The sequence below is a fragment of the Triturus cristatus genome, chromosome 7 (genome assembly GCF_964204655.1).
Source record: "Triturus cristatus chromosome 7, aTriCri1.1, whole genome shotgun sequence".
Taxonomy (NCBI): Eukaryota; Metazoa; Chordata; class Amphibia; order Caudata; family Salamandridae; genus Triturus; species Triturus cristatus.
In genome coordinates, this window is record NC_140590.1 from 1,583,936,920 (window position 1) to 1,583,950,977 (window position 14,058).

A 14,058-nucleotide genomic window follows, 5' to 3' on the forward strand; every position below is an offset into this window, starting at 1 on the left:
ACTCCTGTGGAATCTAGCCATAAGTTAGAAGTTGAGAATTGCGAATTGCAGGATGAGTAGGTTCCTTCCGGTTACCAGTGCCCTCCCGTTAACCTCTATTTTATATAAAAAACACAGCCGATTAGCTTAGTTTTTAAATCAAAGGGAGCTTATGAGAGTGCACATACAAACCTTAATGGTTGGGGCTTGCTGGCAGTCAAAAGCTCTGTATTAATCAGCTGTGTAAGGAATTTGATTCCACTCCTAGGTGAGGAGTACTCTAAAGTTGATAATGGAAAAACGCATTTGGATTAAGGTTAGATTATCCTTCTGCCCACACATCTAGTTCCTTAACTTCAACCCAGTGTCCATGTGGCCCCCATGTTCTATGGTTTTTTGGGGGAACTTTGAAATACTCCAGCTCAGTGTTTCCCAAACCGTGGGCCTGTTGTGAGGCGATTTTTGGCGGGTGGTGAAAGTCCAAACAATAAATAAAGATGCCTTTAAATTCTGTTTTTAGCTTGTCTAATTTGCTGCTCCTCAAATATATAGGGCTAATGTCAGTCTATGTTTTCTGACAAATTGCAGATTATTAACCGGGGGATTGGTGTTTAACACCTTTCACTTTGCAGTCAGAGGAAGCAAAGTGAATTATGTGATAATCTTGCAAGGGGTGGGTACAGAGAGCTTTGAAAGAAAGGCTATAGCATAGGGTGTGGTTTTTTTTTATAACGCAACAAAATGAAAATATCTGTAAATGAATTGTACACATTCAGGAGTTAGGAAAGCAAATATAAAGCACATTTTTGGGGGGAAATTTTGAAGTGTGATGGAAGCAAATATTTTATTAGGATCAAAGCAAATCCAGACACTTTGCTTGGGCATGCCCAAATGATGCATGTTCACTGAAACCCGATTTCCACACATTATCATTTGTGTGCAGTATAGGTTTATTCGTAAACTGCGCAAATTTAGTGGCCATTTTAAAAAACAAAGTGTCGTCTTTAAATAACGGTGTGCTGCTTCACAATGCTTTAGTTGCATTAAAAAATCTCCTGCCTCATGTCCATTAAACCAAGGTGGGTTGCTGAAGTTTGTTGTAAAAAAGTGGGCCCTTGTTCTAACCAGTTTGAGAAACATGGCTCCAGAGGAGTGTGAGGGAGGGCTGCAGGCCTAGGGTTTACCACTTTGGTCCTGATTGGGTGCTGCATTCAATATGGTGTGTTTCTAGAGATCGCACATGAAGGTGGTGTAGGAGCAACCAGGTCAAAATTGCTACAAGAGTAGAGTCCGATCCAGCAGTAAAATCCCCCATTCAATTGTGAAGATTGCTGAAATTAAAACAACTCTGTAGTCTGATTTCTTTTTTCTAAAAATAGGTTCTAGTAGAGCTCGGCACTCTATAAATTGAAAACAGGTTGTTTTTTAACTAAATAGTCTTAAAATTGCTAATCTTTGTTCATAAAGCTGCAAATTATTTGAATGTTTTCCAGTTACTTCCAACATGGCAAACCCCAAAGAGAAAACCCCAATGTGTCTTGTGAATGAGTTAGCCCGTTTCAACAAGGTTCAGCCTGAATACAAGCTTCTGAGTGAAGAAGGTCCAGCCCACTCAAAGGTAAACTTTGTCATTGGTAATGTTTTTTTCCTTACATTTTTCGATTGTAAATGATACCCCATAAAGTGGACAAGAACCTGAAGTAAAGAATTTGCAGTGTCACAAGAAGACATACCAATAATAAGAAGGCAATTTACAAAGAATTGTTGATGTACAGAGATTTATATATAATTATCTCCCTGCTTTATCACCCTACAAACATCTCAGCCTTGAAATGTTTGTGGTGTTTGGTAATTACTAGCATATTTCTGCATCACCTTATTAAATAATTCAGTATTTAATGTGATGTTGATGTTCCAATATAGTATTGCATGTTACCTCGGACTCCATTGTTTTTGACCGCATATGTTCAGGTTTCATTCTTTGTAGGTAGTGGCAGGTTTCAATTCCTAAATTTGATTCCCTAATTTTCAGAAGTGTACATCTTGCAGGGATGACCAATTGGGAATACACTCTTGGTGCAGTGGCATAGTAATAAATGTGCAATACCACATAAACACATGGTTGAGCTGTGTGGTGATACATGCATCACAAAGTATTTTATTTTAAGTTCAGCATCGGCCAAATGTATGTTCTCTTAAAAAAAAAAGTAATCGATTTATTATGGGCTCATTCTGCACAATGGCAAGACTGAATCTGTACCTTTCTATGCATATTGTATGAGGATGAAAAACTGAACCTACTTTTCAAGTTTGCCTATTAATCTCTTGCCTAAGAATCTGAGATACTTTCTTCCTCGACCATCCCGACCTCCTCAGTTAAAAGCAGCATACAGCTCCTCCTACAACAGTGTTTCTGGTACAGAACAGGACAAGAGTGTTTGAGGCACAGTAATATTTTTAAGGTAATGAGAGGGGTAAGTGCTACTTAGAACTGGGGATTCCAGTGTAGAGCAAGACTTGCTACATTTTTAGAGGGTGTTGATGCACAAATACCATACAGTTTTTTAACCTCTTTCAATTCCTGTATGAATGTTGATGCTAAGTAGCCATATTTGCTATTTTTGGACCAGTTGTACATGAATTGTATGGTTCACATTTCACTACTCTGTTTGGAAAGTGCTTAACCTTTATAATAATGTACAGCAGGTAGGCATTTCCACACAGTAATTTAATGGCATTATGGCTGGGTATTGCAGCATTAATGTGTGTTTTTCGTTTACCACTCAAAGTGAAATTAGAGACGTTCGTGAAGGTAACTTCATAAATGCTGCTATCCCCAGGTTCAGTGGGTTTAAAAGTGGTGGACTTTGCACAATGAGTTTCTTCACTGTGTAAAATTATGTATTGAATTCCTGTTTAATTGATTTTTAGATCAATATTTTAGTTATGATTGTGAGTCTCTCAGCGGAGGATACTGCCCCTAAAACTTGGAACATTCTCTAAAGCAACCGAGGAGAGCTTTTGACTCCTTCTCTCCCACTTCTCAGGTCATTCCACTAGGACGGTGGCAGGATTTCAGCCTTCTTGAAAGAGTGGGAGAAGATCACCCAAGACAAGTGGGTATTTTCTGTTGTCATGAGTTTACTAAGTAGAGGTCTATGAGGCCTTGTTTAGTTCCCGCCCCTCCTTTCAAGAATCTGGCTAGATGAACTATAGTCTAAAACTGCTCAGTTTTCACTACATAGATTGTCAAGCTTGTGTGGACTCCAAAAACGAAGGTTTTCAGGCTTACCAACTATGAATGAATGATACTTGATTAAAGTGCTTTGTTACCCAACTAGGATGTCCTTGCTCTGCTGGATACACAGATTATAATTCATCATTTGCTGGAACCTCATTTATAGTAAATGTGACCTGCTATTGTGCACGTAGACTTTTCAAGGAGCAGGTTGGGGAGATCATTAATGGAGGCCACGTACCAGTGGACTTTTTTCATCAATTTAATATTTTAACTTCAGTATATTGTTCATCTGTAATCTCTCACTGTCACTGGATTGAAGTAGCATTCAGCACTGACTGTTCAAAGGCAAGTTCATACTGTATATTTTACTAAATGTAGCCATAATATTAGTAATCGGAGGCTTTTTGGAAGGTTCCTTGCACAAAAGCTTCTTGATTCAGAACTTCTTTTTCCAAACCTCCCCATAGAGAAGTTGGTTCTATAACTGCATTTGTATATGTTGACATTGAACTGTTTTGCTTTTGAAAATGGCAACTATTTTGTTATGTTTTATTTGTTGGAGAAAGTAATTTGTAAATGAGCGCACATACAGGACTAAAGTTCTCTAATGTAGTTTGTAGGTGTAGTAACAAACGTTCAAATCCATCCACGTTTTGAGAGTCAAAGACAGAAATGTAATGACAAATTTGTGTGTTAAGTCACTGTTACACAAACGTCAACTTGTTTTGTTGGTTATTGTGTCAACATTAATTACAAGTGTTATTCTTGGGTAACATTTGTGTAATCCCTTCATAGAGTGAAATAAATGGAAAATTGCTTATCAATACCTCTTAGTGTCTATAGTACTCTAACCTATTCAGCTATACTTTAAAACCCAGTGTTAATACATGTGACACAGGCAGGATTTCTTATATTTTAATATGCAAAATCCTTCTGGGAATGTTAAGATTTTCTTTTGCAGAACTTTTTTGATTTCTTGGGTAACTTGCTTTTACGGCATGACACCCTGTTGACAGATTTTAGCAATTTTCGAATAAAAAAAAAAAAGTCAATATAATCAATGGTACTAAAAGTTTGCATACTTAAACTACAGTAAATTAAAGCATTCAAGCTTATCAAAGTACATTTCTGATGGATTCTTCTACCCACATATTCTTCACCTTAGAGTATCTCCCAGGTGCCAAATAAATTCCTAACAATGTCTAGCGGTGCTCCTGCCTACTGGTAGGCAATGTCATGCGGCTTTGCACTGACTCCAAACTAGCCCAGATAAGACCGAACACAGAAGTATATATGAGCCTCCCCTGCTTGGTCGAAGTCTCCACCACCACCAACACGGACTCCACTCTTGGACCACAACATATTTCCCTCTGAACCAATTATGCTCCCGCCTTCAAAGTTGTCTTCGATTTATACAGGTGATAAAATAAAACCATGTTTTATTGAAGAACCTTTGGAACATCTTCCTTTGGCTTAGAGATTTGCCTAGATAGAAAATTGTTAGGCTCGGACTTTGATGTACTTTTTAATGCCTTATTAGGGTTATTACCACAAAAAAAGTGAAATCCTTCCCCAACGCTAACTCTGGCTTGAATCTGGACTTTAAAAAAAATGTAAGTGGCCTGGGCACTTCACCTGAAAGGGTCATTCCTTACCTCTCTGGCTCTTCGTTAAGAAGAAGTCTTTTCATTGACCAGTTTGAGATTAAAAGTAGCTGAACCTTTACAATTTGAACATGCAGTGGCAAAGTCTTAACATGTTGATAGAAGTTTTGCAATTCTCTTCTTTAGTGCTAAAGTCTTTGCTTCATTTTAATCATTTTTTTTTTACTCTGTCATGGCTGCATGGGAAAAAGCCTTTTTGGTCCCACCAGTCTATAGGCAAATAGCCAGATACCTTCTACTGTCTCATCCTCTCCACACCAAACACCGTTTGCCTACTGGTCCAGTAAGTACATGCCCTGTGGGAATCAGGAAAAACAGTCATCAACCTATCGGCCCACTTTAAAAAGCTATTTACTGATTTGGTCAAGAAATCTTATATTGGGATCTGGCTGCTGTGGGTTCTTTGGCTTGATCCATGTAAGCTATGGTCACATTGGGCCGCCATAGTTTTATGTTTTCCACTGCCTTCTCATGAGAATTTCAGGCTACCCTCAATGGTGAGCTGCTGTTAAGAGAGAGGGCATATCTTACCTGGGTTGCTTTAAGAACAGTGGAGCTATATCTTGCGCTGGGTCTCATCTCTCCAGCATGGCTGTCCCGCCAACAGTACATGATATGTCTTGGCTATTTCAGGGCGATACAGTCCTGGCAGACCACATCCTCAGCTAATCCAGAGACCCAATGAATGTATTCATTTTGGGGTGGGTGTGGACCTCGGGATGACATCACCAGCAGAAGAGCTAATGTTGACAACATTCAGGGCTGGCTTTGCTGCTTCTAAATTTCTCTGATTCCCTTACACCACCATTCTCTGTTTTGGGTGGTGGGGGAGGAGGGGTTTCTTCTCACCTTTTCCACCACTTGGGAAACAATCCCAACAGATTACTCGGTCATCCAGATAATCTTTAAAGGTTACGCTCTACCCTTCCTGCTCTACCATCCTTTCATCACATCTTGCTTTTTTTTCACGTGCCTCAGTTTTGCAGGCAGAAGTCCTTGACACTTGACATGCAGAGAAAAGAGACCATGGAAGTGGTGTCTCTTGAATAACAGAGAATGATATTCTACTCCTTTTCCTCATGGTCCCAGAAAAGACAGAGGTTGGATCTGCACCTTCAGAACTTGTTCATTTGTTCAGAATTCTGGCACTGAATATGCAGTTTTCGTTTGTTTCCTTAGGTAAATTTGTCATGGCTATCATGGGTTTGACTGTTGCGAGCAAAGCTGGTGTGTATGCATAGGTTTAGATAAGATAGGTTTAATTATTTTTGCTAGACACTTTGAGAACATGCTGGTATTGTGGTTCAAAACTCTACCAAAGACATAGTAGCTTCCTTTATGATCTGTATTATTGGGCCGGTTTCCTAGAATGGCTGAATAATTGCTCAAAGGAATTGTTTTTTTTCTTAAACTTTGATGGGCACCTCGTTTTTAAATTTCCAAATATATAAGTAATAAATAGAATAGGACTCAGAAGCTGTAATGGGGTGGTGCGTTGTTAAATGGTAATTTCTATGTTCCCACATAATGCAAAACCAGCAATCAGGTCTCCGTTCCATCGTGCACATTTTGTAGAGGTACTCTTTTGTGTTTGGACCATCAGTCCTGCAAATAGAAACATACCATACTATTCCTTCACCGTGGACATTTAATTCTTCTCTTTAATCTTAACCCCTGGAGCCTCCTCATCTTATTACACATCCTCAACAACCTAAAGTCTTTCTATTTAAGGTGGTAGTTGCTTGGTGTCAAGCAGACTTGTTTTTGCTCCGTCCTTGAATGAACCATCAGCCTTGTCTCTCCTATGCATCGTTTGCCCCTATTCCTTTCAGGAAACTGGTGCTTTGTGTCTCTCCTCAACTGTGATTAGGCTTGTGTTGCTGAATATTTTTACTTTTCTCTTTGCTCTTTTTTTGTAAATGTTTATCGACAGCGTTTAGTTAACTTATATATGTGCAGAGAAAGCATGATAGAACTCATTGTTTCTATCAAGGAAATAGTCTTTGATTCATCAATATTCTCCTTCAGGAACTGGTCATGCAGAAGATTATCCTTGAAACTCAAGGCCTTTTCTGATATATTGAGTTGAGGTGGCATTAATGGTACACCAGGGTGTAATCAGTTTGGCTTTCCAAAAGATCTCAGACTTTAGGTTTTCCCCTAAATATTAATGGTGAAATAGGGTATAATCCCATATGGAGTGGCATAGCAAATTTAAACTCTGAGGAGTGAAAGTTACATGCAGAGCCAGCTAGAATAGTTATCCAAAGTTTTTACTAGACAGCAGTGGGAGAGGTGCGGCAGTGTTTAAGACTTGGGGATCCTTCGAGTACCTTTCTTTGGCTGTATGAATAGATATTTCTGGTGTTTGAAAGTGCATTTTAGATTTCCTGTAAGTAGCTCTCCAGAAGAGAACATGGCACTCACTATAATAGGGGAGAGTAATACTTGTTTATTTTGTTTCTGAGCATTAATCGAAAACAGTGCTTTTCTTTAACTTCCTTGGGATACATCCAGCATCTACCCTCTGAGTCCAAGGTAACCTCCTCAAAGGATAAACGCATACCCTGCAAAACAGGTTGGCAACTTTTTTTAATAAGTTTTTTTTTTATTTCAAATGGGTCTTCGGTAAAGGAGGGATATCCACCCTAGGCGGGAAATTCTGTTCCGCTCGTGGAATTTGGGTAATTTCGCGTGTCCGAAAGATATGTTTTCCCGATCACACAAACGGCGTTCGCAAACAGGAAAAAAGCATTGCGGAGAGCAATTCCGCATGTTTGCGGAATTTCTGCGTGCTCGTGGAGAATTTTTACAGTTTCGCAGAACTTTGCGCAGCGCCACTACGCAAATTCCACCCACCCCTAATCCACCCCCCATATCATCTAGCCAGTGTTTATTTTGATTTGGAGATGCAAGTTTAAAGTCTGCACATTCAAGAATGTGAATGGCCAGGACCAACAGAAGTAGTCCTCCTTCTTGACTGAAAGGAATTGCACAGAAGGTATTGGGATTCTTAAATTCTTAAAATGGAACTGGTTTCACTGTAGCAGGATCCTTTAAACCCAAATTGGTCTGGTATTTGTGTTTTTTTTATTTTTTTTGATGGTCAAATTATCGTGGAAGAAAAGTTAATGCTAGTGTCTTTTAAGCAGGTGCATCAAACTAAAAAGACCATGTGCCGCTCAGGATTAACCGTGTATAGCTCGCCCTAATTTAAAGGAAAGTCATCTACTTATATTGGGAGATATGAACAGTTAAGACTATCCAACTAAAGGTGAACCATCTAAAAAGAGAAAGGTGTCCAGGAAAAATCCAGCAATATGGAAAAAGTTATTTGTCTTGAGGTTATCTAAAATGTGTCCCTCCCCAATTGTTGAAAATAAGTTGAGAGCACCCCCATTTATAGGGGATTATTTTTAAGATTGCAGTGACTGCTCTCATCTCCTGTGTCTGTGGCAGGTTGTTCTGTGAGAAACATAGACAGCTTAATTGCATACTGTTGTGTTTCCTGCATGGCCCATTGTAATTTTCCCTATGTTAGCCTAACTGTGCACGTTGTAGGCATCATTTTCCTTTGCACATGTTACTATATAAAACATGTCTGCTTTTGTGCCACATTGTACTTTCTCACGGGACCTGCATATGTTCATGTGTTCTTCTTCTTTATTTTTTTTTTTTCCTGGGATTTTGTCTGAACACCACCAACAAGGTTAAACAACAATGTCCCTTGTTCTTTCTGGCCAGGCAATAGCACCTAGACATAACACAAGAATTCAGCTATTGTTTGTCACACATGTCTTGTCGTATAGATGAGCACACGAGACAAAAACACACATATGGAACGAGAGTTCCGAGACAAGAACACTGTGATTGCTGAAATGTACAAAGTCCAATGTGAATGCTAAGGTACGAGGTCTGCCAGTTATCCCAGAGATCTTGGATATATAATCATTTAGCTTCCGTAGCTGAGGGCTGCGGGGGGGGGCTGCTGGATAGGTTCCTCTTTCCTATAAAATGGCAGGGCTTTTTATGGTCTATAGATTATTAACCATGCTAACAGTATTTTTAGTATGCGTTTGTTTTCCAATTGTGGCATGTATACTGCATTTCAGAGCACAATAGTTTAAAGAAATATTCTACACTTCCTTCGTCTCGCCTGGTTGTCTTATTGTGGACAATCACGACCGAGAAAGTTGTGTCCTGTTACCCCGATCCCTGAGAGGGTAGAGAATGTTTTGTTCTGTGGTATCAATTCAGTGGTTTCTCTGGTAAGGTTAGGAGGGCAGGTGAGACACTAGAACTAGTTAGACTTGGACTCATAGACACTGAGGTGGTGTGGTGACTCAGTCGCCACGTACTAATGTTCTTTGGTTGCAAGCATACTTCTGTTTTAGGGCAGAATTCCTGCACCATGGCACTGCCAACGTTTGGTCTGGTACTTATTTGTGGGAACCCTGAGTAGTGCCTGTGCTTGTCCACAATACCCTAGCGCCATTTCCCGGCTACATCTGTGGTGCTAGGGGTTTATCCTCCCCAGATATCAGGAACTACCTAGTTCTGTTTGGTTTTTCAAGCTTGAATATGTAAAGGTTTTGTAGCCATCATTGGGCTACGCTTTGAATCCCTCCTTGATTAATTATGGCTCAACCCATTGTTATTCCTGTTAACTGCCGTCCGGCAGTTACTCAGCACTTGCTACAACATGGAGTCACTAATGTGGGTGCTCCTGTGATTTTTGTCATTGAAGCGGATGCAGCATTCTGCTTTGAATTTTTTACTTGTGGGTCGCTTCGCAGCTGTCGACGCTAATGTTAATTCTTTTCATGAGTACACTATACCCCAAGTTCCTAATGCTTGTCGACCATAGGCACTTACGGAAATTCCTCTAACCGTCTGGGAACATCAGACCTGGATTAATGGTGCCCTTCCCCAGGTGCCGGTCACTGTCCGCATATGTCCTTCATATATTGACGGGCCACATGTCCGGCACTCGATGATTATACTTCTTATCCACATTTAACTCCTATAAATCTTGTGCAGACTTGCGCCTTATAGAATGTTCTTGTTATCTTGTATAGACGGATAATCCAGTTCATTGCACATGCCTTACTGGCTAGACCAGATGGGGTTGCCCTACAAGGGCAACCTCGGGTACCTGGAGCTCCTGTTGTAAGTCCTGTAATTCTTTATTCAGTTATGGACAAACAACCCACAAATCGTAAAGAAATGCCCTTTTGGATTGCCCCAAAAAATAGACACATTTGAAGCAACGTTTCCTCCTACGGCACCATGAGACAAGCACAGAATTTTAACTATGTGCTTACCCAATGGCCTGGATCCCCCACTAGGGGAATGCAATACCCCGGAGACTATTTTTGCCACTGTTTACACTCTTTGTCGTGGTACTCCCTCAATGTCCATTCTAACAAACGTCCTCAAACAAATGCAGAATGAGTACTGGGCAGCTCCTGCCCTCGATTTGGGGGAGAAACTTGTGGGAAATTTCCTCGTTGTCTCTGAAATTATCCTTTCTAATGTTAAAGGTGAAGCAGCGTCTTTGGCTATATTCCAGCGACATGCTGCCATGACAGTAGCTGACTGCAAGCGTGAGTTGCCGGTCATTATGGCTAATGTATATTCGCCTCTAGGACGTTCTACTTTAGGGACCGCACCTTCAGTACCACTGCTTGGCAAGCCTAGCTCTGACAAGGATTCGGACCGTCCCGTAAATTTCCTAAGAAACCATGGGATAAGCCTAAACCACAAAAGCCTACACAACGCGGAGATTCTCGGAACATTCTGAAAGCTGTTAAGATTTTTGTGATCGCACTAAATATATCCGTCATCTGATACATGTTCTCCTCGTTCCTATCGAGAATAGTCTGATCAACAATATGACGGAGGAGGGCGATCTGACTGCAGACCGGAAGATTATGTGAATCCAAAAAGGGGGATAAAATGCTCATCTGACACGAAGATAAAGAAGTAGGATAGACCTCCTCCATATTAACCCCCTTTTCAGAAATAAAGTTGCTGCATTAACTGCTAAAAATGCTACAGATGGTGAGACCCCTCCTCTTGAACAGAAGTTGGGTAGTGACTCTCCTCGACATCGCGGCTGAAGCCACCATTGTACGACCAAATCTCCACCAGTTTCTGGTAGCAAAAGCAACAGACATTTATTGCAATTGATACCGCGGACACCCGTGTGGGCCGCCCAGACAGGCAGTATGACTTGGATATTCAAATTGAAGTTGACTTCAAACGCACAATTAGAGCTGCATTTTGGGACAATTTAGCTAGGTCTTATGAGATTATCTTGGTGGAGGTCAACTGGCGCCCACTCTCAACTTGTCCCTGACAAAGTCAAACAAGTGCAAGCATCTGAATGGGCCCTTGCATTGGCCCCTGCACTTCATCGTAATCATACTGGGTGGGAGAAAGATTCTCCTTACCATGTTATTCCTATACGGTCAACATCTCTAGTACAACCACAATTTCCTATTAAACTGGATGCAAATGCACTTCTTAAAGCAATTCTTTCCCAGCTGGAGTACCAGGGAGTAGTTGAACCCTCTGTGTCTCCGATGAATAATCTTCTTTTTCCTGTACTGAAACCAGATCATTCATATTGCAGATATTTAAACAGTCCTACATGCACATTTGCAGTACAAAATAGCCATATTACTGCGCTCATTAATAATAATGATGTTCCTTAAAAATATAAGACCACTTTGGATATTTCCAATGGTTTTTTTCAGTCACGTTTTGGCTCCAGAGAGCCGTGACTGGGCCGCCTTTAGCACTTTGGGATTCCATATGCGCTACTCCTGACGTCCTGTGGTCTATAAGAATAGCCGAGGAGTTTTTGCAGCAAGAAATTTGTCGATTCTTCATGAAATTGACCCAGATGCTCTATCAAATGTAGATGATATCTACTCAACTGATGATGAATTGAACCCCCATTTAGTGAGAGTGGATCACATTATATTGTGGTTTTAGAACATAGGTTACAAATTCAACTTTAAAAAATCTTACATAGCTTTTTCTCTGTGTCCTTTTTTAGGATATGAACTTACGAATGAGGGGAAAAGTCTTGCCCCTCATTTTCTGGAAATGTGTACTCTATTACAACCTCCCAGTAAACTTACAAAATTGCAGTCGCTACTGGGATTCTTAAATTTTGGCAGAACATACATACCCGATTATGCACAATGTATTAAACCTTTTTATACCTTGATGCATACTGATCTTTCTGCTTCGTACTGGACGTTGGAACATACTGACACTCCGATCTTTACAGTCTAACTTGCTTGAAACGCCATTTACATACATGTGTCAATACAATGACATTTTTGTCATCTGTATTTTAACTAGTGCAATTGGTTTTAGCTATTTCATCTTCAAAGAAGGTTAAACCGTACCCATGGCTTATAAATCGCGTTTATGTTCACCTTCGGAAATGTGTTTTTGCTTAGACTGAAAAAAATTCTGGCTGCTGTGCAGATGGCAAGCTGTAGCGGTCAGAGATAACCAAGGGGACACGTGCTGTTTTTAAAGAAGGTTTTATTGATTTTAAAGTGCGTCTGGGTTTCGGATTACTCCGGTAGTAAGGAAGCGGGCTTTCGTGGGATTTCTTGTCCGGGCTGGCGCGGCTTCGTCTCTCGGTGCTCTTCCTGCTCCACTCCAGCTTGTCCAGTTTGCAGGGGTGCCTCGGGTACCGTGGGGCCAGAGAGAAAGAATACAGCGCGGTATCAGTGTATGTGACAGTAGTTGTGCACAATAGGGGAAGGGAGTGAGGATTCACACGGTGCTCGTTTTTTACTACCCAGGGGGTGGTACGGTGTGTCGGTGGTGCTCAGGGCCTGGGTAAACGGGAGGTGCTTTACAGGGCTATTCGGTCGGGTGCTTTAGGGAGGTTTTGAACCCTTCCTTCCCACCCACGCTGTGACACGACTCCGTACCTGCTGAAGCCACTCTTACCTTGAAGTGTGGTACGGGGATTCACCTGTCCGTTGGCCTCCTGGCTCTGCGGCGGCGGCGTCCTCTTCGTCCTAGTCTCCTCTTCGGTTCGTCCACTTTCTCACGGTCTTCGGTTCCTCCTTTCTTGCGTCCTCCTTCTCCTCGCCTCCAGGTGTATGACACACCTCCTTACTGTCCGTCCGGGGAATTTCTTGTTCCGGAAAGTCGACATCACTGAAGGGGGCGGGTCCCGGATCAGACTCGGCCCAGTTAAAGTAACAGTCCTAGTTTCTTGCCTGTGGGTCGGGCACATAGTACCTGATGGTTGCCTGGTCCAAGTGGGGCTGTGTGGGGAGAGAAGAAATCGGTGATCGTCTGCTCTTGGGCACTCTGACCCGCCTCGCCACACAATCCTAAAGAAACAGTTACTTGCTCAAGGTAAACACATTATTGTCGGTTCGAGGCATGTGGGCTGCTGAATTCATATCTGTGCATAGATCGCCGCCTAGTGTTGGGTCCGGATGATTGCACATTGTTGTCCTGGAAGAGTCTTCGAAGTATCACGAGATAGGTGACTCCTCCCCTGGACCATAGTGCGCATGGGCATCCTCTCCATCCTTAAATTGTTTTTTTCCGCCATTGGGTTCGTATGCGCTTATCTTAGCTCAAGTTAGGAAAATTCAGTTTAAGGCCAAAAGGCCTTTAGTTATCGTCGGTACTGTTCCCGTTCGGTGTCGACTAGTTTCTTTAGTGCTTTAGCACCTTCTTACAGCTTTTCGGATCCGCTTGGTCCGAACATCGAAATTCGATCGCCGATGGAATCGAGGACTCCATTCAAAAGGTGTCCTTTATGCCACGCGAAATACCCACACATCGACGTCCACCCGGTATGCAACAAATGTCTCTCACCGGATCACGATGAGTCGAAATGTATGGCCTGTGCCCGATTCCGCTCGAAGAAGACTCTCCGGAATCGACGGGCAGCGAGATTGGAGGCGCAGCAATCGGCGCCTGCCCCGACTAACATCTTTAGCACCGAAGACGAGGACGCCGAGAGCGTGGAAGACGTAGACTCCAGCCCCGCTTCCGAACACGATTCCCGATCGGAAGACGACGACGAGGTGATCTTTCAGAGAGAAGAAGTCGTCGAAGAGGTAGGAGACTACGATGAGGCCTTTGGGACCAAGGAAGATAGCTCCAGCGAGGAGCTAG

The 14,058-nt window shown here is 41.8% G+C and overlaps 1 protein-coding gene across 6 annotated transcripts in view; it reads left to right on the forward strand.

Moving 5' to 3' along the window:
- STAU1 (staufen double-stranded RNA binding protein 1) overlaps window positions 1–14,058 on the forward strand; it is a 385,539-nt gene that overhangs the window by 23,130 nt on the left and 348,351 nt on the right. For 3 of the 6 annotated variants that reach the window (XM_085619431.1, XM_085619432.1, XM_085619435.1), the window contains 2 exons: window positions 1,473–1,597; window positions 3,027–3,095. In XM_085619431.1, the coding sequence (XP_085475557.1) occupies window positions 1,473–1,597; window positions 3,027–3,095 (194 nt within the window). The remainder of the gene's footprint in view (window positions 1–1,472; window positions 1,598–3,026; window positions 3,096–14,058) is intronic. The other 3 variants (XM_085619433.1, XM_085619434.1, XM_085619436.1) reach the window with 1 other exon arrangement.